Here is a 25,612-nt window from a genome sequence, read left to right on the forward strand (position 1 = left end):
GGTAGACATCATATTATATCGGATCAGTTGCATTGAAACCCATCTCCAACATCCAAGTTACAACGGACTCAAACATGTCCATCAAAATTACTGATTTTCTTGTGGAAAGAATTCGTCGACCCCATCATTTACAACATCTATGTCTGATGCAATTCTAATTTAGAGATTGATCCTCACAGTCTACTTCCTGTTATGTTATTGTAGTATATGTATTTGAAATCTTCGGATATTCAATACCCCCTTGTAATAGTCGCTTAGTAGTTCAATAAATTTCATGCTTCAAAAAAAAAGTCGATTTTGTTTTCTTTTAGCCGAAATTTTCCTTGAAAACCTCTGTGTTGAGGGCGGTTACCTCGCAATTATTTTCTCCTAACCAAACTATTCTCTGAAAACCTATGTATTGAGTTCTTACGTCGCAATTTTTCTTCCTAACCGAACTTTTCTCTGAAAACCTATATATTGAGTTCGGTTACGTTGCAATTTTTTTCTCCTAATCGAACTTTTGTTTAAAAACCTATATATTGAGCTCGACTACGTCGTAATTTTTTCTTCTAACCGAACTTTTGTTTGAAAACCTATATATTGAGTTCAGTTACATCGCAATTTTTTCTCCTAACCGAACTGTCTTCAAGTTACTTCCATTAAATTCGGTTAAGGAAAAAAAAACTTGCCGAACTCGACTAAGAATAAAAATTAGCCTAACTTAACCTAATTAAAAGAAATTTAAACTTAATAAATTTCAAGAAAATAATTTTTAAAAAGTTTTAAAAAATATATTTTCAAGAAATTTTAATTAAAACTAATTTTTTTTAAATAACAATTCTATAATAATAAATAAAAAATATGACAAAATAATAAAAAATTTGAATAAAAAAAATATAATTATTAAAATAATAAAAGGGTATTTTGGGCATTAACTACTATATGTGGATAAGGGGTGTTGAACTTTACTTCATAATGACCTACCAAAATAAAAGAATGGTCCCCTTCAAAAATTTCAAGGTCCGAACAAATCATTCTTAATTATGATGATGATATGAATCGTGTACTTATGACTGGTGCAGTGTATCTTAAATCTGATATACTGCATCTCCATAAGTGGATTCTTGATTATCGCCCATACAATCAAAGCAAATTTCTCGATATGAATTTATGATTTAGGGATTCAGTATTAGCGTTTCAAAATATTATTTGAATTACCTGTGCCTTGTGGGTTCTAATAATGGTTGATGATGCAACTTTGAAGTGACAATTTGGTCACTTCACTGGGGTATTGGTGGAAGTAGATCTCTTTGAGACCCTTTGTAAGGGAATACTATTAAGTGCAGTCAATGTTGTCGTTGCGTTTGATATTATAAATTCAGAAGTTGGGGAAAATAATGGCTTATCATGTTTCTAGAATAGATAATCCGGACCTTCTAATAATGTTAAGGATTTCCCCAAGAATAATATTTTCGAGAAAAGATCAATCCAACCATGTCCAAGGACAACGCAAGTGCCATATGTTTGTTATCTAACACAATAGCCTATGACGAATACATAATGGTGAACGACGGTTCATCCATGCGAAATAATATGGATTGTTGAACAAACATGCTCGGAAGGTTCACTAACGATGTATTGATATGCGAGATTCAAGAATTCACATACTAAATTGTCCTATGTAGTGCGCTAATTTTCTAAACGATGTAATGTACTGATTTCCAAAACTATGAATGAATGTTTTGTTTAAGAAAGTATGACATAATCGATCCATGTGTACATAATACATTCTCCGTTTCCTACAATCAGTCTATATAGTAAGTTATATGAACCAATTCGAGGTGTTCATCGTGAATTAAAAAAATCAACCCAAAATCGGTCTAAGACTGCATGAACATCCACCGATTCTGAGTTGATTTTTATCAAAAATAAATTCAACAAAATATCATGTTTTCTCGCTGAATTAAGATTAGTTGATTTCTATGTTAACAAGATTAAACATCTAATTAACACTAATTGATTAGTCATTAAGAAAAATAGTTAGCAAAGAGGTTTTCTATTTTACTCAAATATTTTTTTTATCTTTTAGTGATAGGTCTCAAATAATTTGTGTATTCCCCAAACTAGCCAGGTTAAATATCTTTTAACTTGAACGAAATAATTGTGAGCATCAATATGAGATTTCTATGAAATACCTTTCGCATAAGGAAAAGGTGAATGGACATTCCCCATTTATGTGTACCGTGATACCAACCACGAAGTAAATGTAGTGTAACAAGTACAACTACAAGATGAATTTGGATAAAATAGCAGCAAGCTGCCTTCTATCTGATAAATCAGAGCCTAAACTTCAATTGAAGTAATTTGGGTTTTTCATTACATGTTCAGGAGAGAAGAGTGATTGGTGTTTAATAGACCAATCCTCACTAACTGTATCGACGACTAGTAAAACATCTCAACTCATTACAGGACTCGAGGAAATGACTCTAAGATGATTACACCCATTCAATGGTTAATTACACCCACCAGTAACTACTTAGAAATGTAAGTTGTGCATAGTGAAACCTGTGGCACATGACACTGCCCCTCCCATTTAGAGATCCTTGTCCTCAAGGATAAAATCTGGAAACTGAGCTTGGATGTGAGCAACATCCTCCCATGTTGAATCTGCTGGGTATGAGTTGCACCACTGCACCAAGACTTGGGGAATTTGAGATGTGCCTCTGACAGTAGTTATAGTGTCTAAAACAGCAACAGGTTCAATCACAAACTGGCCTGCATGGTCCACCAATGGAAGTTGAGGTGAGAGAACAACCTGTAACCCAATTTTCTTCTTCAGTTGAGAGACATGAAAGACTGGGTGAATCCTAGACCCCACAGGAAGCTTGATTTTATAAGCAACAACTCCAATTTTTTGTAAGACTTCAAAAGGACCAAAATATTTGGCACATAGCTTGAGGTTCTTTCTCACATGAACTGAAGTTTTCCTGTAAGGCTGTAGCTTCAGAAAAACTAAGTCACCCACCTCAAAGTTTCTGTCAGACCTCTTTCTATCTGCAAAAAATTCATTTTGCTTTGGGCCTTGGAGAGTTCTTCTTTCAACAATTGCAACATAAGGTCTCTTTCCTGCAAGTAGTTTTCCACAATGGCAACAGAAGTAGAAGAAGGAATAGGAAAAACCAGGTGAGGTGGAGCATATCCATACAATGCTTGAAAGGTAGACATTTTTAGGCTGGAGTGGTAATTGGTGTTAAACCACCACTCAGCTAAAGCTAACCACTACACCCAATGTTTAGGGTGAGAACTTGTCATGCACCTCAAGTACTGTTCAACACAGACATTTGTTCTTTCAATTTGCCCATCAGTTTGAGGGTGGTAGCCAGAACTGAGCTTCAGAGTGGTTCCCAAGGATTTGAATAGTGCTTCCCAGAATTGGCTAATGAATATCTTGTCCCTGTCACTCACAATTGAACTGGGAAGTCCATGAAGTTTGAACACATGAGACATAAACTCCTTAGCAACTGTGCTGGCAGTGAATGGATGGCCAAAAGGGATGAAGTGACTATACTTGGTTAATTTATCCACAACTACTAGAATGACATTCTTTTTAAAATACATTGGAAGTCCTTCTATGAATTCTAGGGAGATGTGTTGCCAAGCAGTGTCAGGTATTGGAAGCGGTTGTAGTAGACCACCAGGAAGTGAGTTTTCTCCCTTGTTGCATTGGCACACATCACAAGTTGTGACAAGTTGAATAATATCAGTCTTCATATTAGGCCAAAAGAAAGAGGTTCTAGCCCGGTGATAAGTACCATTGATGCCATAATGGCCTCCAACAGCTGAGGCATGCAAGGAATGTAATATGGAGGATCTTAGTGCAGTACCTGAGCCAATATAGAGTCTCCCTTTGAATCTTAAGATGCCCCGTGTATAAGAATAGCTGCCCTTATTTGGAGTCACAATAAGTTGAGTAATAAGTTGATGTGATGTTATGTCTGACTCATAGCTAGAATGAATGTATTGCACCCACTGAGGTTGAGATAATGCTAATGATGAGCAAGAGGCAGTAGGCAATCTGGATAAGGCATCAACAACTTGATTTTCTAACCCTTTTTTTGTATTTAATGACAGTCAAAACCCATCAATTTTACTAACCATTTTTTATGTAAAGCAATAGATAATTTCTGGTCCATAAGATACTTCAAACTCTGATGGTCTGTATGAATGATGAACTACTGACTGCATAGATAGTGCTTCCATTTTTGAACAACCATGACAATGGCCAAAAATTCTTTCTCATAGGTAGAATGATGAACTACTGACTGCATAGATAGTGCTTCCATTTTTGAACAGCCATGACAATGGCCAAATTTTTTTTCTCATAGGTAGACAAAGCCAATGCCTTAGGACTCAATGGTTTGCTGAGAAAGGCAATGGGTTTACTATTCTGCATAAGCACAACACCAATCCCCTTTGAACATGCATCAGTTTCTAAAGTAAATGGCTGAGAAAAATCAGGTAGGGTTAATACTGGAGCTGAAGTCATAGCAGTTTTGATTGCAGAGAAAGCATTAGTGGCAGCATCAGTCCATGCAAAAGAATCCTTCTTGAGCATATCAGTTAGTGGCTTGCAAATATTGCCATAGTTTTTAATGAATTTTCGGTAGTACCCTGTAAGCCCTAAGAATCCTCTGAGCTGCTTCAGTGTTTGTGGTTGTGGCCAAGTAACCATGGCTGCAACTTTGTCAGGGTTTGCAGCAACACCATTGGCAGTGATAATGTGTCCAAGGTACTCGAGTTGTGGCCGAGCAAATGCGCATTTGGATAACTTGGCAAACATAGAATGCTTCCTCAATAAAGCTAATGTAAGCTGCAAATGCTCCATATGTGCTTCAATGGATGGACTGTACTAAGATATCATCAAAGAATACAAGTACAAACTTACAGAGATATTTCTTAAACACCTCATTCATGAGGGCTTGGAATGTTGCAGGGGCATTAGTAAGCCCAAATGGCATGACTCTGAATTCGTAGTGGCCATGATGAGTGCGAAAAGCAGTTTTGGGAATGTCTGGTGCATAAACTCCGATTTGGTAGTAACCTGAACAAAGATCTATCTTTGAAAACACCATGGACCCGTTCAACTCATCTAACAATTCTTCTATAAGAGGAATTGGGAATTTGTCTTTGACGGTAATGTCATTGAGTTTACGATAATCGACACAGAAACGCCAAGTTCCATCCTTCTTCTTGACTAGGAGAATAGAAGCAGCAAATGGACTATGGTTGTGTTGGATCACACCAGAGGATAGCATTTCAGAGACTAAGGACTCCACTACAGACTTATGTACATAAGGGCATTTATATGGCCTTTGAGAAGTGGGGTCAGACCCAGTTTTTAATGGAATTTTATGGTCAAGTGACCTAGAGGGAGGAAGTCCAGTAGGTTCTGCAAAAACATCTGAGAAAGATTCTAGAAGAGCAGAGACTGCAGGTAGTGGTGGGAGTAAAGGGGTAGTAGAAATAGAGAAAAATTGTCCAATGAGTGTAGGGGTATTACTCTTAATATACTTCTTTAAGGAAGAAACACTAATAAGACTCAGAGAAGGTTTAGAAAAGGTACCCTGAAGTGTGATTGGATTGCCTTGATGTAGAAAAGAAATACTCAGCTGACTGAAGTTAAAAGTGACATTACCAAGTTGGCGCAACCAATCAACCCATAAAACAATGTCACAACCACCTAGAGGGAGAGCTCGTAAATTCGCAGAAAACTGATGCCCTTGCATTTCCCAGTTGAGTTGTTGGCAGATACCTTTGCTGATGGTGATTATGCATTAGCCGCTGAAATCCTGCCATATAAGTATCTCGATTAAGTTGAGGAGTCTCAGAAGAAGATGGATCTGGAGGTGAATTCGAGTGTTGAGTAGGGTCAAGTAAACTGATAATAAGATTCATCTTTGTACCCAAGGACTGAATCTCAGTGATTGAATCTGTGTGTTGAGCAACAATGGTGGAAATCTCTTGAAGCTTTTCTTTGGTGGCCATGGTTACATGTTCAAGGATGGAGTCTGATACCAATTGTAGTGTAACAAGTACAACTACAAGATGAATTTGGATAAAATAGCAGCAAGCTGCCTTCTCTCTGATAAATCAGAACCTAAACTTCAATTGAAGTAATTTGGGCATGTTCAAGAGAGAAGAATGATTGGTCTTTAATAGACCAATCCTCACTAACTGTATCAACGGCTAGTAAAACATCTCAACTCATTACAGGACTCGAGAAAATGATTCTAGGATGATTACACCCATTCAATGGTTAATTACACCACCAGTAACTACTCAGAATGACTCTAGGATGATTACACCCATTCTATGGTTAATTACACCACCGGTAACTACTCAGAAATGTAAGTTGTGCATAGTGAAACCTGTGGCACATGACAGTAAAATAACTTGGGTCATGCAATTTTTCTTTTAATCCCAAAACAGATCAATAATTTCCATCCCCATAGGGCATTAGTACCCAGAAACAGAAGATTTTCTTTTGCTGCCAGCTCCAATAATTCATATTGGTGACAGACATTTCAGCCAATCTTTATCTTTTTTCTTTCTGATGAAATCAAAATGAAAAATCCAACACCATAAATGTGGAGATAAAAACAAAAGACAGAAGCTGAGAGACCCTACGAACGAAAAAGATAGGGACCATCTTTCCCAAGTCCCTCCCCCCTCTTCATTTTTGTAGTTTAGTTTCTTCTTGTTTCCACATTCAAATACCCCTCCATTATCCAAACTAAATATTCCCCCAACTTTCTGGTCACCAGAAACTATTTTCAATTTGAGTTTCCAAATATACCCGAAAAAACTATTTTCTCCCACTACTGCGAGGCACCTAGCCTAGTTATTTAAAATTGGGGTTATAGGTACTTACGCAAATAAGAATCAGCTAATAGTTCTATTTAGGGAAGGGGTGGTTTCCAGGTGGGATGATCGATTTTATGTTCAGTTCATCATGGTGCTTCCTGATGTGAAGAGTAACAATCACCTAATAACAGGTTGGCCTGGTTAAGAAACTAGGAATTCTACATACATGGATGAGAACAGCAGTTTAACGTACTAGGAACTGATCAGTGATAAACAACGACAAACTTGTTGAGAAAAGATTAATAACAACAATGTAGACAAAGAGGGGTACAGGTCCACGTTGGGGATCACAACTCACTCCAGTGGCTAATATAGGAGGACGAACATTGAAGATAGTTGAACACACTCTTCTGGATACCCTTTTCCCGTGTCCATATCTGGGACCTATTTATTAGCGAACGACAGAGATTTACATGGTCCAGGAAATCAATAGGACAATAGATAGAGTTTTCACATGTGAAGACAGTCAAGAACATTATAACATTTATATACTTCGGATTTGCGAAAAATAGAAAAATAACCTTATGTTGTGCTGTATGTACAAAATGCGGAAATAGTTCAAGGGTTGAACTGAAATGTAATTTACTTACTTTTCATCACTTTCGGAATTAGAAGGCTCATAAATGACACTGATATAGTAGCCGACAGTTTTTAATGTGAGACCTGGAAATCTATGAGAGCCACTTGGACGATGACCAATTTGAACAAGTGGCCATTTCATTATTTGTGCAGCCTCACATTCTTCCCATCCATCTCCAATTACGCAAAACTGCACGTTTGGGCCGTTAAAACGGTCCTTGATCCATGAAAAACATTTTGGTTTCCCCACATCCCATGAGCTGTAGACTGGAAAAAATAATGAAAGAATGTAAATGTCTGATTATTTACACAACTTGAGCAACAAAAAATGATCTCAAAAGAATATATCTGGATTCTTTTCTGAAAAATGTTTTTGACAGTCTCCTGCAGTATCAAAATGCTGCTCATACTTGCATGGTAATGTTAAATAATGATTCATCCATACGGGCATTTTAAAAAACTCCACCACTATGTAAAACTCTCATTGTACGAGATATGTTTTGATAGTTCTAGATTTAATCTCGTGTAGTTAGGCTGCTATCATAGGGTAAGAAGTGTTCACTTTATCAGATTTACTGTCAGAGGATTCAGTGACTCCGTTGGCTGCAGCAAGATGAGGGGTCGAGTTCTTTCCTTCTGAAGATTGCTCCAAGAAGGCCCGAGCTGCACTTAAATCACTGAAGTCATAAGGAAATGTACTTATAAACAGGCACAAGTACCGATAAACAGCTGTGATTCCCAGCCTAAATATACATTTTATACAATAATGCTTGGTGTACCGGGAGTGAATCCCGCAGCCACCACCGTGTGAGAGAAAAAAAAAAAAAGTGGCCCCCACCTTATACCCCACCCCCCCTGCAAATCTCCCCCAGGGTTCCCCTCTCAGCCATTGGATCTGATCCACAGGATTTTTCACGGTGATAGTGGCGGTATGTGTAGCATTACTCCATTTTATACCCAAACAACTCTTGAAACGTATCCCGGGACTAGGAGAAGCAAAATGAGAATTTTGACACCAAAAAGTTTAAAAAGAAAAGAAAAAGATTGAAAAGATTTTGTGTTTCTTGTAAATTGTAAAGTTATCAACCTACTTGCTTTTTTTGTTAAGAAAAAGAGCGTTAATATACCTAAACCACACTTGTGCGAACACAAATTTGTGGAAGCAATTACCTCACAAGAAAACTGATAGAGATTTTCTCCATTAGAAATGCACCAAAACAGATATCAAGGCACATCCAAATTGAGATTCTTTATCCTATACGGAAATGCATCATGATAACATACCCGAGGAGAGCCACCTATCTGTATAACTATCCGTTAGCTCATAAAGATCATCCAATTGCTTCATTGTATCTTGATCTATGACATTTCGCAAACCCTGTGATAACAGAAGTTCAAAAGTTCAAGTTGGAGCTAAAATGAGTTCAATACTATTAAATTAGGTTTTCTTTCTACTTGGGAAATTACACCAGCATTTTTAGTAAGAAACAATATGAAGACTAATGAGTATCAATGAGCAGTACCTGTTCATACTTATGCCCGATAATACGGTGCCAATAAGCCAGTTTCTTTTTGTTGAGATCATCATGTGGAGAACTAACACCATCTTTGCTAAAATCATAATCTGACAAATCTTTTCCATCATCATACTCCCTTAACGAATCAAGTAAAGGTTTATTGTAGTTCTCAATCTGCACCAAAAGAGAGGTATGGCACATAAAAAACTATAAAACAAACAGCACGACCTATCCAGAGAAAGGATTTAAGATTTAACTAAACAAGACAATCAAATTATTGTTAGATATTTTTTGTAAATAACTTACTTACTTGTTCATAGAAGAAATGATCGTCACATATTTGAAGAATGTGCTTCTCCCACATCTTACCAATGTCTATACCCTTCTGAACATCCTTGGAACCATTAAAACCTTCAGCGTATGTCCCATTCAACAACGACTTTAACAATATTAGTGTCTCATACATGTCCCATATATATACATTCATCTTCTTATTTGACGAATCTTGTGCGGTAATTTTTGCCCTTTTACCAGGATGCATTGAGTCGCCATCCAATAAAACATCTACACTTTGCATCACTGATAAAAAAAAAAAAAATTTTACACAATCTGCTCAGCTAGATTGTATGACCTAGGGAGGAAAAGATAAAGAAAGAAGAGATTATGAGGATCTAAATTGATATCATGGTATGACCACAACAAAAAGTAAGGAAAACTAGGGTTGGAACTGTTTCAATGAATTAACAAATTATTACAAAATCAAACTTGATTAGATTATTCAAAGAGATATTATTCAAAATCAAACCTGTTAAGCTTAAGTAACTGTAGAAGACTGCTACCAAGCACCAAAGTACACTGGTATTCTTTCCCTTCCTAATCACTTGGTAGAAGAGAAACACCCTTATCGACCATCAACGGAAGAAAACCATTCTTTTATCGCCCATTGACTTAATAAGTCAACAATAAAAGACCGTGTCCTTCTTTTCTTTTGAAGCAAAAGACCGTGTCCTGGTGGAGAGGAAAAACATCCCTTGAGGTAGCCCATACGTTGTGTCGTTCTTTCTTTGGATGCAGATCAAAATAATTCTGTTGGATTAGGCTGGGAAGGAAGTTTTTTTTTTTGGATTAATTGATTTGGACTGATTTAATTGATTTGGACTAATGGGTAAAATGTATTTTTCCTTCCGAATGATATTTGTGAAAACTACTACCAAACTCATTTTTCAAATTTTTTACACTAAGAAATCCACGCTCATAAAAGTTCGGGCGCGCATCCATTTTTTGGGTTAAAATTTCCGTCACACCCATAATTTCCGAAATTGTTTTTCTTCTTCTCGACTGTGAATTGATTCTCTGGTTCCAATCGTGAGATGTTGCACTATTTTCCTAGCCGCCGGCCATGGATTCGATGGGTATTCACCATAGATCAAGACCTCTCCCTGAAGCCGAGAAGAAGAAAGAAGAACATAGTGAATTGCTGGCATTCTTCTTCTTCTTCTCTACTGTGATAGCAAAAGTCCAACAACCGGTTGTCAAAAGAAGTTGGAAATCGATGATGACCAAAAACTGTAAGTTCTACACTGTTTTCTCACTATAATGATTGTTTATTCAGTAGTTGCATTTGAATATCTATAATCTAGAATTTGGAATGACTAATTCGACTGTTTATTTTGAAAGATGATTAGGTCGTTGTTTTTAGTATCATCTTGACTTTTCTTGTTATCTTCTTCTTCATCTCAAGGAGAAAAATCCCCAGTTGATTTTGATATTTATTAATTTTATATGGGATTACCATTTTGTAGTTGGATTTGAATATATATGATCTTGGGTTTGGAATGACTAATTTGGATTGTTTAGTTTTTAGGATTATTAGATTTTTGTATGGATAAAAATTTGTTCAAATTTTGAATATGCTGATTCAAGTTGTTTTAATCTGCAGCTTCAAACCTCAGGAATATGAAATAGTCCTTCGTTTTGGATGTGATATGTGATAAATGTGGAGATTACATCTTAATTCATGATAGTGTTTTATTTTAGTTGTTGGTGATGCTAACTCTTAACTGCATTTGGTTCTCCCATGTGCTAGTGTCATTTGATATTGCCTTTGCTTATGCTTAATGTCATTTGATTGTGTGTAGGTGTGCATTCCACGAAAAGAGGGTGTCTCCGGAAGTTAGTGGAGATGCTCTTGGTGACGTATGTATTACTGTTCAAATGTTGCTGAACTACTTTTAAGTTTGCATCTTAGTTCCCAAATGCATTTTTTAATTTTTATTTTTTCCCAACAGGAATTCAAAGGATATGTTTTTAAGATTATGGGAGGGTGTGACAAGCAAGGGTTCCCAATAAAACTTGTTTTCAATGAAGATTTTGAAATGAATTTCAGATTTTTATGAAACTCTCAGCCGTGAATTGAGTTGGAGTAAGCAATACTGGATGAGTTGTGAAGAAGGTTTAATTGCAGATGATGGTATAAATACATGAAAGAAGATGATGGTGTAAATACATGATTTTGACCAAGAGCCCCCGAATAACTGAAAGATAATGGTTTGCGTGGGAGTTAATGAAACATGAAAGAAGATGATGATGTGGTTATGACTGCATAACATGTCATTCAGTCGAGAAACTGTCTGCATAACATGTTATGCATTCATGAAAATGGATGCATAACCTGTTATGCATCTACAAAATTTGTTGCATAACTTGTTATGCAGTCCAGAAAACCTGCATAACCTGTTATGCAGGTTTAATTGCAGATGATGGTGTAAATACATGAAAGAAGATGATGGTGTAAATACATGATTTTGACCAAGAGCCCCCCGAATAACTGAAAGATAATGGTTTGCGTGGGAGTTAATGAAACATGAAAGAAGATGATGATGTGGTTATGACTGCATAACATGTCATTCAGTCGAGAAACTGTCTGCATAACATGTTATGCATTCGTGAAAATGGATGCATAACCTGTTATGCATCTACAAAATTTGTTGCATAACTTGTTATGCAGTCCAGAAAACCTGCATAACCTGTTATCCGTCCGAAAATATGGCTACATAATGCATTATGCATCGAGAAAATAGATGCATAACCTGATATGCATCCGTAAATATGGATGCATACTGCATTATGCATCAATTTTTTATATGTACGGCTAAAATCAACCAAAACAATGGTTACATAACTTGTTATAGATGCATAACTTTGTTATGCAGTCGAAAAATGGTTGCATAATTCGTTATGTGTCTGCAGAATGTGTTATGCATCGTTTTTAGTGACTGCATAATGGTTAAGTATCAAGTTTCCAAAAATCCCTAAAATGAGGATCACCTCCGATTTTTTCGTTAAAAACAAAAATTTGATATTCTTGTTTGTACTCGTTGCGTTGCTCTTTTAAAAATATTTCCAACGATATAAATTTTGTAAAATTCTAAGACGCGGATTTTTAGATATGTGATGTCCAAGTTGCGCTGCCAATTATACCCCTGAAAAAGATAGTATGCATAACGAGTTATGCCTGAAAAGATAGTATGCATAACCAGTTATGTATTGATTCATATAATAATTTCATATAATTATGGGTGTCACGGTATATAAAATTAATTGTGGGTCTGAAAACAAGAATATTATTTTTTTGGGTCTCCCCCTAATTTCCCCATGATATTTTCTTCCTTCCTATAGCAAAATACTTGCGGCTTACTAATGTGATGTTGAAAAAAAACATCTAAAACCATCTCAAATTTACATGATTTGTCCAATGATTGTCATTTCAAGTGTTTTTGAAAAAAATTAAACGTCTGAATCATTTATTTTTTAAAAAGATTAAAATGAGGAAGGCATAAGATGAATATTATACGGGAAGCACCATGTACATGACTAACATTTACAACACTACCTATGTGAAATGCTAATATTCGGCAATCCATACATAAAATGCTAGTATTTACATGCATCCCATACACGTCGTCTCAACAAAAATTCAATATATCTTTCAGATTTGAGACACATTATTTAAACGATCATATATTCATGATTACTAAAACTTAAAAGGTAAAACTTGAAGTTTTAAAATCAAGCAGATTCATATGAGAAAATGAGTAAAACAAGTCAAAAATTCATACAAAAATCTCAAATATGATGCTTGTTTGTTTGAAATTTCAAGCTCATTTTAGTCGGTCTTCCGATATGAATCAACTTTAGGTGACAACTTATCATTTTAAAAGCTCTTCTCTAGTTTACAGAATGATATTATTTGTATAATTTGGATTAGAAGTCAATGATGTATGTTCGTCTTCATGATGCATTTCCAATCGGCAAAATAAAATTGAATGTTTGCTAAGACATGTATGAGGCGGTCGTAAATGCTAGCATTTCACATAGAGGTGGTTGTAAATTTTAGCATTCCACATACGGGCGGTTGAATATATTATCAGTTCATGTGGGTGTATGTATTACACTTCTCCAAAGCTCAATAACCCTAATCCATTATTGTCCATTTTTTTTCTTATTTATTATTTGTTGTTTTTGTGATCTTGTTTCAATTTGAATGCTTGATCTTAATTTTTTTTCTTATATTGAAAGTTTGGTAAAATAATAAATAAAATATTTAAATGGAAAGTAAATAAAATTTACCAAAACCCAAACCCCAACTCATTTGACCTATTAGACTATATATATGGGTTAAAAAATGAGATTTTCAAAATAACCATGGGCTAAGAAGAAGTGGTTGTAGATTGAGAAACACGGTCCAAAAAGCGGATTTCCTAATTGAAATCCAATGTCGGTTCATGTTCACCACTACTCAGTCATTCATACTGCTTGTTATCTCTCTCTTAACATTCCTAAATTAAGTATTTTTTCCAACATTGTTCTTTTTTCATTCACAAATTAAAGGAATTATATTTTATTGCACGGATTTTCATTCAATAGGCTTTTGGTCAAACTATTTGTTCTCTTTATAGCCTTAATGTATGTCTTTATCTACTATATCCTAAGATCAAACACTATGGTGACCCTTAGATTCGCTATAATAAGGAATTTTAGCACATCCAAGTGTATGAAAAAACACAAGCACTAAGTCTATGGTGCTAATTGGCTATATAGTTCGTCTAAAAGATCTTTAGGTCTGTTAGAGCATTTCTCGGTTGAACCCATCAAGCGTTGGTGTATCAAGTTTGGTTCCAAAACTCGGAGTCACTTGATTTGATTACTAAAGTCAATTTCGTTAGGTTAGACTATGAACGAAGAAATGTTGAGACTTTCTCATGTTACTCACGAAGAACCTGAATACGTAACGGCAATTCGAGGTTAATGATTACATGTTTGACTTGTTCCATTTCTACTATTTGTTGTTTTAAGGCAGTATTTATTGAAAACATAACATATGAAGTAAAGTTTGTTTACGATAACTTTAATATTGGTGACTTAGTCATTGTACTATGATCGAAATATCAAGGAATGATATACTAGTTGTTTCTGCAAATTGAGCATATTGAGTTATAGAGTATATTTTATCTATAGACTTCGTATTATCGACATTGCATTAATCGGCAATTCGTTATTATTTAGTGTGTTGAACTTCCGGAGGAATCCATACCTTGGAATAATGTCTATTACATAGTTTTAGGAAGTAGACTTGCGATACTGGTTTGATTCAAAGATCTATTCTAAGAACTGATCCCTACTATAGATCTATTCTGAGGATCAATCCCAAGTAAGGATCTCAACTAGGATCGATCCCTAATAAGTATTCAAATTAGGAACGATCCTAAGGATTTAATTATGGTTTGATCCCTAGCAAGGATTAAGACCAATCCTTATATGCCTGACCGGAATGTTACACCTTGGATAAGTCTGTAATCTTCGGATTTCTGCAGACATCGAGGTGTACATGTGTTAGACTGGGAATGTTCATAAATGTCGACATAGTGATTTGAACATGTGATAAATTCCAATATATTAATGTTCAAGTATTTTCCTCCGATACTCAAATCATGATCATGAAATCTATTTTTCAATATATTTTTTAGATATCGAAATTATATGCTTATCATATCCCATAGGTTTGCATATCTTTAGGTGTTATATATTAGTAAAGTACACGGATGTATGCTAGCTTATATTAGTTGTCATCTATGAGTGAAATCAGTGTAATAGTTGGAATACAATTGGTATTTCAAATTCAGAAATAAACATTCATTGCATATATCTTGTCATACAATCAAGCCTTGGACATAACACCATAAATAGTGGAGCTTGTAATCTTACTAACTCATCTGTCGACACACATGTTGATTGATCATGTGGAAGCCAACTTTTTAAGACATATGAGTAATCTGATTCGTTTGAAGTCTTCTCTGGAATCAAGAAGCTTTTATCAGTACCATTGGTTGGAAACTAAATCGTATTATTATTTTAATTTATCGATTGATGATTTGATTAAGAACTACCGTTTTAGTTATCCTTGATAGATCAAGCTTGTTTATTATATGGTTTATTCCCTTCTGATATAAGGCCAGTCAAGTTTGTTTGAGGATTTGACTTTTACAGATCCTGTGATTCAAGATCTGTATATAGAACTATTAATTAATTGACGCTAACAAACTTCGTTCTTTGTGTATTGATCAACAGTGGAATCAAGTTGTTTGCAGCAATTACTTTGAAGATTAAAGATTAAAGACTTGAAGACTTTTCTTTTTGGTTTTTTGATCTTTCTTATTCTTTTTGCACACTTGATTCTCTAGGACCCAACAAGCAGTATATTCTGATAGACATAAAATTTGTGTAAAGACCGAACAAACTGTCTAGTTGCTCTTCTTACAAAGTTGCTTGGATAGAACTTATTTACTGAGATTGATTATTTCGATAATATTTATTTTGATTTGATCTTTGACCAAAGAAGTTTATATTATTTAAATGGAAGATCCTTCATTCTACTTTATCTATGATATAAAGATTGATTTGGGAGATCGATAAGTGAGTTGGTTACTGAAACAGATTTAGTCCTTTGTTGTCTCGGTTACAATCCAAAAGAGTCGAAAGCAGCAGTCTTCACAGTGGAGAAACAACTCAAGATAGTGGACTCTTTCTTGGATTCATGTGCGTAGACTAGATTGGTTATAGTCACAAGGATACTAAGGGAACTGAGTAATGAATGACTGTTTAATTGGTCTCAACTATACGAACTTGCGGTGACCAATGTGTATAGCGACTTACTTCTGAGAGTATCCAAACTAGATTAATTCCCCAGGGTTTTTCTTCCAGACAGTTTTTCTCGTTAACAAAATCTTGTGTGTCGTGCCATTACTTTATTTTTTGCATTATAATTATAATTATAGTTATCATTAAGTAACTACATTTTTACGTTAATCCATTTGGTAAAGATCCCAAAGTAATTTGGTTTCAAACTCTGACTATATACCAAGCTACACCTTGTTGATATAATCTTTTGGGAGTTATTGTTTCTGTAAGATTATATAAGATACGTTTGTATAGGTTAATAGCGAAAATATTCTGGTATACTCAGTACCCTCGCCATTTAAAGGTCTGCCACCGAAAAACAAAAATATAGAGCACTCCGGCTAATAAAATATATGCTTTTCGTTTTAACACAATCGTGTCTTTAATAACCAAAATTTTCAAAGCGGTTTTAATAAAATGAATTCCAATTAATAAAGTTTTGTGTATCAAAATGTCTTTTATTAAATCCTTCCACTGCTTGCGGTTTAGTATTGATGCTTGTTCACCCACAAGGAAAAACAATATCGTTGATCGAGAACTTTGACTAAAAGAAATACGATGAGAAGAGAAAAAATATAGCTGTGGCCTGTAGGATTATTTGCAATTATTAGTTAGAAACTTGATACCCAACTTCCAGTTCATCAGGAATCCTCGTATGCGTATAAAAATGTCAATGTTGGTTCAATTTATAAACTAGAGAAAAAAACCATGAAATTTCCTTGTTTTCAAATCAGTTAAGTTTTTAGATTATTAAGGTTTTCCACTGCTTATGCTTTACTACTGATACGTGTTCAACCACAAGCAAAGACAATGTCATTAGTCTAGAACTTTGACTAAAAAATATGATGATAGAGAAAAAGCATAACTCAGCCTGTAAGCTTATTTGCAATTATATAACAAGAAACCTGATACCCAACTCACACTTCATCGACCTTGTTTCCATGCATATTTCCCATAAAATAAGTTCATTTAATTATTTTTTTATTTCTGGTTCAATTTTCAAAATGAAAAAATAAAACTGAGGTTTTTTCTGTTTTCAAATCTTGTAAATTTCTAGTAACACCAAGCAAAGACAATATTAAACTTCAAATCAATTAAATTTTTCGTTACAAAACCATATTGTTGGAAGTTAAACCAAGATATGGTGATTTGGTTCGTGGATCAACATATGATGTTAATCCAGTCCAAGTGGATCAACTGCTGCAGTTGACACAGTCAAGTTGGATCAACATACGTTGTTGACACACTGTGCAATATTTGGAAGTTGGAGCTAACTTGAGAAGCAAGTTGTGTCGGTTGCTGTATTTAGAGTTTTATTATGTTTAGAGTTTCTTTGTGTTTCTAGAAGTGTGCTTTATTTAGAGTTTGATTTTATTAGGAAAGTACTTTGAGTGATTGTCAAGTTTGTGAGACTATAAGTAGGTTATTGAGCCATGAAGAATTGTACACCAAACTGATTATCAATGTAATCATTTATTTGCTTCCGCGTGTGCTCTCCTCTCTCTTGCTCGATCCTATATTTGATATCAGAGCAAGGTGAGAGGAAGAGGGAGGAGAGGAGATAGAGTTCGAGAAAGTTGAAAGAAGTTTTTCGTTTGTGTTCTGGTAGAGAAGTTGGTTATGCAAAGTTCTGGTGATCATAAAAATTGTTTTTGATTTTGAAGAAGGTGTAGTTCGTAGTTTTTGTGTTGCAGATCAAAAGTTTGTCTCGGTCGAGAAGAATAAAGGAATGAAATGCTTCTGATTGTGTGATTGAATGTTCTGTATTAAACATGAGATTGCAGCCATTAATGGTGTGACGTTGCCAAGTATTAGGGTTTCAAGATGATCTAAAAATCAGCTGAGAAAGAGCTTGTAGCTTCCGTCGTTAACGGGTTTCTGGGTTGTTAAACCGTGTTGCTGTGCTTCTGTGAAGGCTTGCCAAACTGTGTTGGTGTGTCATCACTAGGTTCCAGAGTTAAAAAAAAAAGTTTGTTGCTGCTCCGTGAAGAAGAACTGTTGCTACTGTGTGATATAAAGAGATTGATGATGGACACCGGTAACGGAGACATGATCGATGCTGCTGCTGTTTGGTAATTAATGAGAAGCTAGATGTTGTGAGAAAGCCTAAGAAAGCTAGTTGGCTGTCAAAGTTTAACACCAACAAATATTTCAAATGGTGAGAATTCGTAGAGGATTTAAGGAAAATTTATTTGCCGTCAGCTGAATACATGAAGTTCTGCTGTGATTTGGAAGAACGGAGAAGATTATGAATATTGGATGTGTTACGAGATATTGGTTTGTTTTAGAAACCGTTTTTACAAGAATGGAGAGCTAGCTATAAAAGGGATTTGTTTAGCTGTTTGTCGAGAAAAGAAGGAAGAAAATTTGTTGTTGTGTTCGAAGTTCAGGGAGCTGTTGGGAGAAACGATGGGGTTATGATGATGATTGGTGACTGTGGAAAGAACAAAGATGAAGATGCAGAGAGTCTGGAACTCATCATGGAGGTTGTTGCCATTATCATGTGAAGACGAAGATGATGTTCACTTTGAAGCTAAGAAGGAGATGATGCCATGATACAGGGGGGTCTTGATAGCCACTGCTACTCATGATGATTAGCTGCTCGTGAATATTACAGAAGTGGAGGTCACAGTACGTGACATGAGATTTGGATTCGTAAAAAAAAACAAAAAAAAAAAAGCGTGGTGAAGGTGTTTGTTTGGTTTGTGATGGGGAATACATCACAGTTTATGATAGATGTGTGACAGAAACTGGAACATTGACAAGTGTGACAAAATGATGTCACAGTTATCAACAGAAGTGTTACTAAAGAATTGTTACAGAAGCGTAACAGAAGAAAGTGTCACAGATTGTGACAGGAGGTGTAACATAAGGATTTGACAGCAGTGTGATAGTTTGGTGGCAGAGGCGTAACGAAAAGTTGTGAAAGGTAGTTTGCAAAGAACAAGGTTTGTTGTGGCAGAGCATTGGTTGATTTTAGAAGGTGAAGAAGCTTTGGGTGAGAGGTTGATTCGAAGGGTTAAGTCATGGATTTGAAATAGACACAATAGGATCAAATTTGGTACTGCAGTCAGAGGATTGGTACAGTTTGATAGAGGATCAAAGATGATATTGCAGTCAGGAGGATTGGTACAGTTTGATGGAGGTCAAAGCTGGTATTGCAGTCAGGACTGGTACAATTTGATTAAGTTGATCGAATTCAGTGACTTAGAATGACAAGGAATGTTGGCTGGTTATGTTTGAGCTTAAGGGAGGATGGTGTCATGTTGGAGTTTAAGCTCAAACATGGTGATTGAAGAGTTTGTGGCAGAAAATTGGAAATCTTACAAAGTGTGGCAGACTTTGTGTTAGTTATTGCTTGTGGAAGAAGCGTAACAAGAGAAAGATTATGAGAGAATCTTGAAAAGAAAAGAAGTGTGAAGGTTTCGTAACAATAGCGTGACTGGAACAAAGAAACAAAGAAGAAAAGAAGAAACAACAACAAGGTTGTGAAGAAAGAGAAGTAATCACCAGGTGGTGATGAGAGATTGAAGAGAAGAGACGTCACAAGGGTGTGATCGTGTGAAGTGAAGCAATCCCAGTGTGGGGATTTGGCTATAGAAGTGAAGCAATTCCAGCGTGGAATTTGAAGAGTGGAGTGGAAATCCTGCGAGTGAAGTGGGTAAACAAGAGATGAGTTTTGAGCTACAATGCTCAGTGAAGAAAGTTGAAGGTGAGCTACAATGCTCGGTGATGAGTTAAAGAATTTGGTTTTGTGTTTGGATTAGCAAGTTGAATAAAGCACAACAAGGTGTTTCTAGCTTGTTAACGTTGGTGTTCCGCTGCGATAAAGAAGAACGTGAAAATAAGTTTGATGATTGTTGTTAAGCAAAAAGAAGAAGTTTGTTTTGTGGTTTGTGAATTGAGTTTGTTAATGATGACGGAATTCTGGAATGAGAAAAGACAAGAACGTGTTAACGTTTAGGAATAGAAAATGAGAAAAGACAAGGACGTGCAAACGTCGATCAATGGAAGAAGATGGTTACAGAATTCTCGTTGAATGATATCTTGGTTTAAGGGAGGATGTTGGAAGTTAAACCAAGATATGGTGATTTGGTTCGTGGATCAACATATGATGTTAATCCAGTCCAAATGGATCAACTGCTGCAGTTGACGCAGTCAAGTTGGATCAACATACGTTGTTGACACACTGTGCAATATTTGGAAGTTGGAGCTAACTTGAGAAGCAAGTTGTGTCGGTTGCTGTATTTAGAGTTTTCCTATGTTTAGAGTTTCTTTGTGTTTCTAGAAGTGTGCTTTATTTAGAGTTTGATTTTATTAGGAAAGTACTTTGAGTGATTGTCAAGTTTGTGAAACTATAAGTAGGCTATTGAGTCATGAAGAATTGTACACCAAACTGATTATCAATGTAATCGTTTATTTGCTTTCGTGTGTGCTCTCCTCTCTCTTACTCGATCCTACACATATGATCGTGAATATATAACAATCACATCATTTTAATGATTTGTAGAACTCAAACTCAAAGATAGGACCAAATATGGTCCAAACTAAGCAAAAGAATGAATTTATATATGTAGCTTTTCTTTTATCTCCAATGTAATTGCAGGTTGTTGTCCTTCCCAAGATTTAACCTAAAAATAAATTATATTGTGTGAGAATAAGAGGAAAGTGAATAAACTTGGTCGGTTTTAATTTCACTAGCATGAGATATTTTCGTACATAAAATTATATTAGTTTAAATTTATTTTACCAAAATCGTATTGAAAAATTTGGTTGTTAGAAACACAGCGTGTCAAAAGAAAAAAAAATGGTCCACATACTTCGAGTATATGGTCAGTTCACATTGTAGTCCGAGTGGATATAAAGGCCGATGGTGAACCCAAAAAGCTACTTCACGGACAGTCAATTACTTAGATTTCGTTAGCCAAGTCTTAGTTATGGGTAGTTATACCTCTGCAACACCTGGTAGCTAAGGCTTGGCTATCTACTAGATTTGAGAGAAATAAGAGATCGTAATAGTTGGCGTTAGCTATAATGTGGCTAAATTTAAGAGAAATATGTCTTCGTAGTGCTTGCTCAAATTCCACCCAACTGATCAATAACCGTTTCTACCAAGACGATGAAATTGCTTGACCTGGCTTTTCTATTTTATCTTGAAATCAGTATCTCAAAGATATATTTATTTCCAATGACGTTGTAAGCGCTTCTTTTGGTTTATTCCCTTGTTGATAATAATGTTCCATGCATCGGCTTTCATGTTGTTCTCTTCCCAAATTGATAAAGTATACTCAAAAGTTCAAACTAGAGTTGTTGATACGTGAATGCTATATATATTTTTTTTCGATACATATCGAAACATCGGTAACACGCTTTCTTACGTGCAGCCTCGCAGGATCTAACATGTGGAACTTAAACAAGGTAACTTGTTGAGTAGATGTGGTCATATTAGATAGGATCGTTCAAGACTTTTTAACATTAGGATCTTTCCAAGAAACTATTCTCAACGATATATCTCTATCCAAGCTAACATTAAATGGTAGTAAAAACAACTCATCCCAGAGTCTCTCTCTAAAATAGTAAATTCTATGGACAAAGGAGAAAGAAGTCTATTCTAACACCACATTGGTCCATCTATTACACCTTAACCTTTCTCTTTTCTCTCTCCTTTTCATCCACAACCTGCAAGGATGTCTCCTTTGCCCCACTATGAGAACATTTCAATTTCCTTACTAGTATAAATAAGTACTAATGCCAAGGATTGAAAAAACCCGGAGAGAACAAAGGGAGTAAAAAGAAAAAAAAGTCTAATCTAACACAATTTTTGTCAATTACTTTCTTTATCTTCACTCCCTACTTCATCTGAAAACCTGCAAAGGTTTTCTGTGTGTGTGTGTCTGTCTTGTGTTTGCCCCACTTTAACAACTCAGTTTTTGCTCCTTTAAAAATGGTGGTCTACTGGTTTGGGCTAAAGGACTTTTGAAACTCAATCATTTTGGGATTTTTGATGGATAACTGTGAATTGGTATTTGCTAAAACTTCATATCTTTCAATACACCGTGTTTTCAATTGTATCTTGTTTGTGGAAATTCTTTGAGGATGTTGTGCAATTGAGGTTTTATTGGACTTTCGTCTACCTGTCATTAAGATTTGTGTTGTCAGTACGTGAGTAGCTTAATTTCATTCGCACCTTTTTTTTAATAGATTTTTGTACTAGTTGATGGAAAATCTGTAATGGCTATTAAAAAGTTTGAATGCTCAATCGATGCACTCCATATATCTTATAGCTTTTGTGGATCTTTGGCTTTTGCTCGATTCTATCTTAGTTGATTGAATTACTCTATTGTTTCATTCTTATTTTAAATGCTGAATTTGTTATTCTTCTCTGTACTGTGTAGAATTGATGAAAATGGGAATCAGTGTTCTGTTTTACTCTGCTTGAAGCTGCAAACTTAGAATTGCTTGCAGGAGGAGGAAGGAAACGATTCTAAATAAGCAATGCCGGTTCCTCTTGCACCCTACCCAACTCCTCCGGCACCATTCACAGTACCGCCTAATGGTATCCACTCTCTTCACCCTGAAAGTATTAAAACTTGCACTGTTTATCCGAGTACTTAGATAGTTTCCTATCTTGGTATTCTTTACTTATTGGTGTGTTTTTACGTAATCAAACTTGTACCAGTTCAATTGTAAAAAATGTTGATGGGTTGCTGATGACTTGACATGATTATCAATATGACATTGCTTGATGACTTGACATGATTATCAATATGACATTGCTCTTCAGGTGCGCAAAGCCAACTTGTTTGTTCTGGATGTCGAAACCTTCTACTGTATCCTGTTGGAGCCACATCAGTTTGTTGTGCTGTTTGCAATGCAGTGACTCCTGTACCCCCTCCCGGTATCATTTTTTCTTCTTCTATTTTGCTTATAGCATTTGTGCTAGATTTCATCACACCATATGTGAAACAATATGGTCACCTATGGAGTTCAGTGGAGGGCATTCCCCCCATCCATTTTCGTATTCCCTCAAAAGGAAAGAAAAAGAAGAATGATGTAATTAGCAGGATGTAATCTTTACAAAATTATTCACACTGTTCTTTTAGTTTTATCCCCTTGAAATGTCAATGAGTATCATAAGTAATGTCCTTGTTCTGACTTGTTGAATCCTTTGTAGGTACGGAAATGGCTCAACTAGTTTGTGCAGGTTGTCACACCTTATTGATGTACATTCGTGGAGCAACAAGCGTTCAGTGTTCTTGTTGCCACACGGTTAATCTGGCTATGGAAGGTACTAAATTTGATTACACTCTTCTGTTGCTGCGGAGATTTCTATTGTGTTTCTTGCACTCTATACCAGAATTCAGGGAAAATGGAAAACAAATGAATTTGAAGTTATAGTTTCCTTTGTTGGCCTCAAGTGAAAGCAAATAAATGTAGTATTCTGAGTGCTCATTTTAACATTTGTGGCAGCAAATCAGGTAGCACATGTTAATTGTGGGAACTGTCGGATGTTGTTAATGTATCAATACGGAGCACGTTCTGTTAAGTGTGCAGTTTGCAATTTTGTGACATCAGTTGGGGTCAGTACTATCCTTCCATTTTAACTCTGTCCATCGTGTGTTTGCATGATCCTACTTGTACTTGTTAGAAACTTTACATCTCAACCTTTTTTCTTCTTACTGCCATAAGAAATTTAGGTCCCAATCTTAGCATAATTGTGTAAAACGATATCATACTACCATCGTGTTGATTTTCCATCTAGATTGTTAATCTCAAGCAAGATAGACAAGGGTCACATCTTTTTGGCAAGCAATCAAAAAGTTTTCTCATATTATTTGTTCCTATATTAAAGGTGAAGCTTTTCCCCTTAAACCGATCATTCATATAATTAGGATAAGACTTTCTTGATAATGTAATGAAACAGGAGGTCCTGTTTGTTCAAGGTAATGAAGCCACCTTATTTTGAGATATGACGTAGAGTAGAGTCTTAGGTTAGACTGATGGATGCTACGGTGACGTAGAGTCTTTAAACGGATAACGGATAATGTTTTGCCGGTTACTAATTGAGGCAACCACATCTTCTTTTGTTTCTTTCACTCTTTTATACCTATTTGATGTTTGTTTTTAATGAATATTGCAGGCTTCACCAAGCACAATTGAACACAAGTTCAGTACTTGAGTTCCCCTAATGAAAATAAAATTTCGGCGACTTTTCACGGCTATGAGTCAAATCCTTATTCCTACACAGGTTGTAGAACGCTCTCAAAGTTCAATGTATAGAGTTTTTCTTCTTTTCTCTCTGTCTAGCCTTTTTTCTATTGAATAAGCAGTTTTCCAACAATTTGCTGCATGAACTGTATTCTGTAACAAAAGTTTTACATGTTGTAAGTGATTAATGTTCCAAATAAGGAAACACTTGTTTTCCTTTCGGGAGTTTGTACGCAATGTAATGGATATCAGTATCAGCCAGTCCTCAGTAATATGTATAAGTTTCTCTTTCGTCTCAATCCCGTGAATAAAACCATCTATAAATATGCATATCTTGGACAGGGTTAAATTGAGAATTTGAAGCATAGGTAAAATAGCTCTATAGATGGATGAGGATGACCGGTGAGCTAGAGTGGATGATTCATTGATTGAGGTTACTACATCACGGTCATTTCATCATATTTACAAGTCAGAATGGACTACTGGAACTATGATGATAAGAATAAAATCCATGAAAAGTGAAATGTTTAGAAGTTCAGTATATCTATATTAAAGTTGAATGATTTTAACTCAAATAATGTATATGGTTAATATCAATGACAGTGATAGCAGACTAACCTTTCTTTTTAGCTTTTGTCTGTCATGAATTCCCACCACATGTTTCCTTGCAGATATTTTGAGCTCTCTCCTAACTGATTGATCTGAAACTAGACAAACATATCAATTCTTGAAGATAACTAGAAAAACACAACTTGACCCATAAAGAAAATCATACAACATATTTCTTGTGATCTTCAAGATAATTAAGAACAGAAATTTCCACACTTGGACTTTGCAAAGAATTCAAATAAGACTGCGTAGTCTCATGCCTTCATAGACATACATACGTATCACTCACCAACTACATCTTGTGACTTATTAGTCTAGGAGTTTGATGATATGGATACAGAAGTAGACTAACAACATCTTGTTTGGGAATTGGATTGAAACCCCATTTTATGATCTCAGCATGCCTTAATGTGTACCCACCTCTGACCCTATGCATCAGGGGAGGGGGTTGTGAAAGTTTCACCAACATTCCAGTAGCGGATGTTAGGAATGCTCAGTACTCGACTATTCGGATGAATCCATATATGCAATATTGTGAGCTGCAACTGTAGACCCCG

General features: G+C 35.6%; 2 protein-coding genes across 6 annotated transcripts; one reads left to right on the forward strand and one right to left on the reverse strand.

Moving 5' to 3' along the window:
• Nucleotides 1–7,381: 7,381 nt before the first annotated feature.
• LOC113297367 (eyes absent homolog) lies at nt 7,382–9,949 on the reverse strand. 4 transcript variants are annotated; one of them, XM_026545810.1, is made up of 6 exons: nt 9,808–9,949; nt 9,313–9,581; nt 9,009–9,176; nt 8,770–8,863; nt 8,048–8,148; nt 7,525–7,752 (listed from the first exon to the last, which is right to left on the reverse strand). In XM_026545810.1, the coding sequence occupies exons 2-6, from the start codon at nt 9,577–9,579 to the stop codon at nt 7,666–7,668; spliced, it is 717 nt and encodes a 238-aa protein (XP_026401595.1). In that variant the 5' UTR covers nt 9,580–9,581; nt 9,808–9,949; the 3' UTR covers nt 7,525–7,665. The 4 variants fall into 4 exon arrangements, with proteins under 4 accessions (XP_026401593.1, XP_026401594.1, XP_026401595.1 ...); XM_026545808.1 differs by lacking the exon at nt 8,048–8,148 and having other exon boundaries at nt 7,382–7,752; XM_026545809.1 differs by lacking the exon at nt 8,048–8,148 and having other exon boundaries at nt 7,382–7,752; nt 9,313–9,633; nt 9,808–9,913.
• Nucleotides 9,950–21,997: 12,048 nt separating this feature from the next.
• On the forward strand, nt 21,998–24,745 carry LOC113297370 (protein LSD1). 2 transcript variants are annotated; one of them, XM_026545814.1, is made up of 6 exons: nt 21,998–22,260; nt 22,634–22,794; nt 23,023–23,136; nt 23,413–23,526; nt 23,709–23,818; nt 24,379–24,745. In XM_026545814.1, the coding sequence occupies exons 2-6, from the start codon at nt 22,734–22,736 to the stop codon at nt 24,415–24,417; spliced, it is 438 nt and encodes a 145-aa protein (XP_026401599.1). In that variant the 5' UTR covers nt 21,998–22,260; nt 22,634–22,733; the 3' UTR covers nt 24,418–24,745. The 2 variants fall into 2 exon arrangements, with proteins under 2 accessions (XP_026401599.1, XP_026401600.1); XM_026545815.1 differs by lacking the exon at nt 21,998–22,260 and adding an exon at nt 22,282–22,400.
• The last annotated feature ends 867 nt before the right edge of the window (nt 24,746–25,612 follow it).

The sequence above is a fragment of the Papaver somniferum genome, chromosome 7, assembly GCF_003573695.1.
Source record: "Papaver somniferum cultivar HN1 chromosome 7, ASM357369v1, whole genome shotgun sequence".
Lineage (NCBI taxonomy): Eukaryota > Viridiplantae > Streptophyta > Magnoliopsida > Ranunculales > Papaveraceae > Papaver > Papaver somniferum.

Bases quoted from the DNA above. Each gene is read 5' to 3' on its own strand.
- LOC113297367 (XM_026545808.1), bottom strand. From the start codon at position 9,579: ATGCAAAGTGTAGATGTTTTATTGGATGGCGACTCAATGCATCCTGGT. The intron at 9,177-9,312 runs GTAAGTAAGTTA...CTTTTGGTGCAG, and splicing joins ATCATTTCTTCTATGAACAA to ATTGAGAACTACAATAAACC. The intron at 8,864-9,008 runs GTACTGCTCATT...CTGTTATCACAG, and splicing joins TCGGGCATAAGTATGAACAG to GGTTTGCGAAATGTCATAGA.
- LOC113297370 (XM_026545814.1), top strand. From the start codon at position 22,734: ATGCCGGTTCCTCTTGCACCCTACCCAACTCCTCCGGCACCATTCACA. The intron at 22,795-23,022 runs GTATCCACTCTC...ATTGCTCTTCAG, and splicing joins ATTCACAGTACCGCCTAATG to GTGCGCAAAGCCAACTTGTT. The intron at 23,137-23,412 runs GTATCATTTTTT...AATCCTTTGTAG, and splicing joins GACTCCTGTACCCCCTCCCG to GTACGGAAATGGCTCAACTA.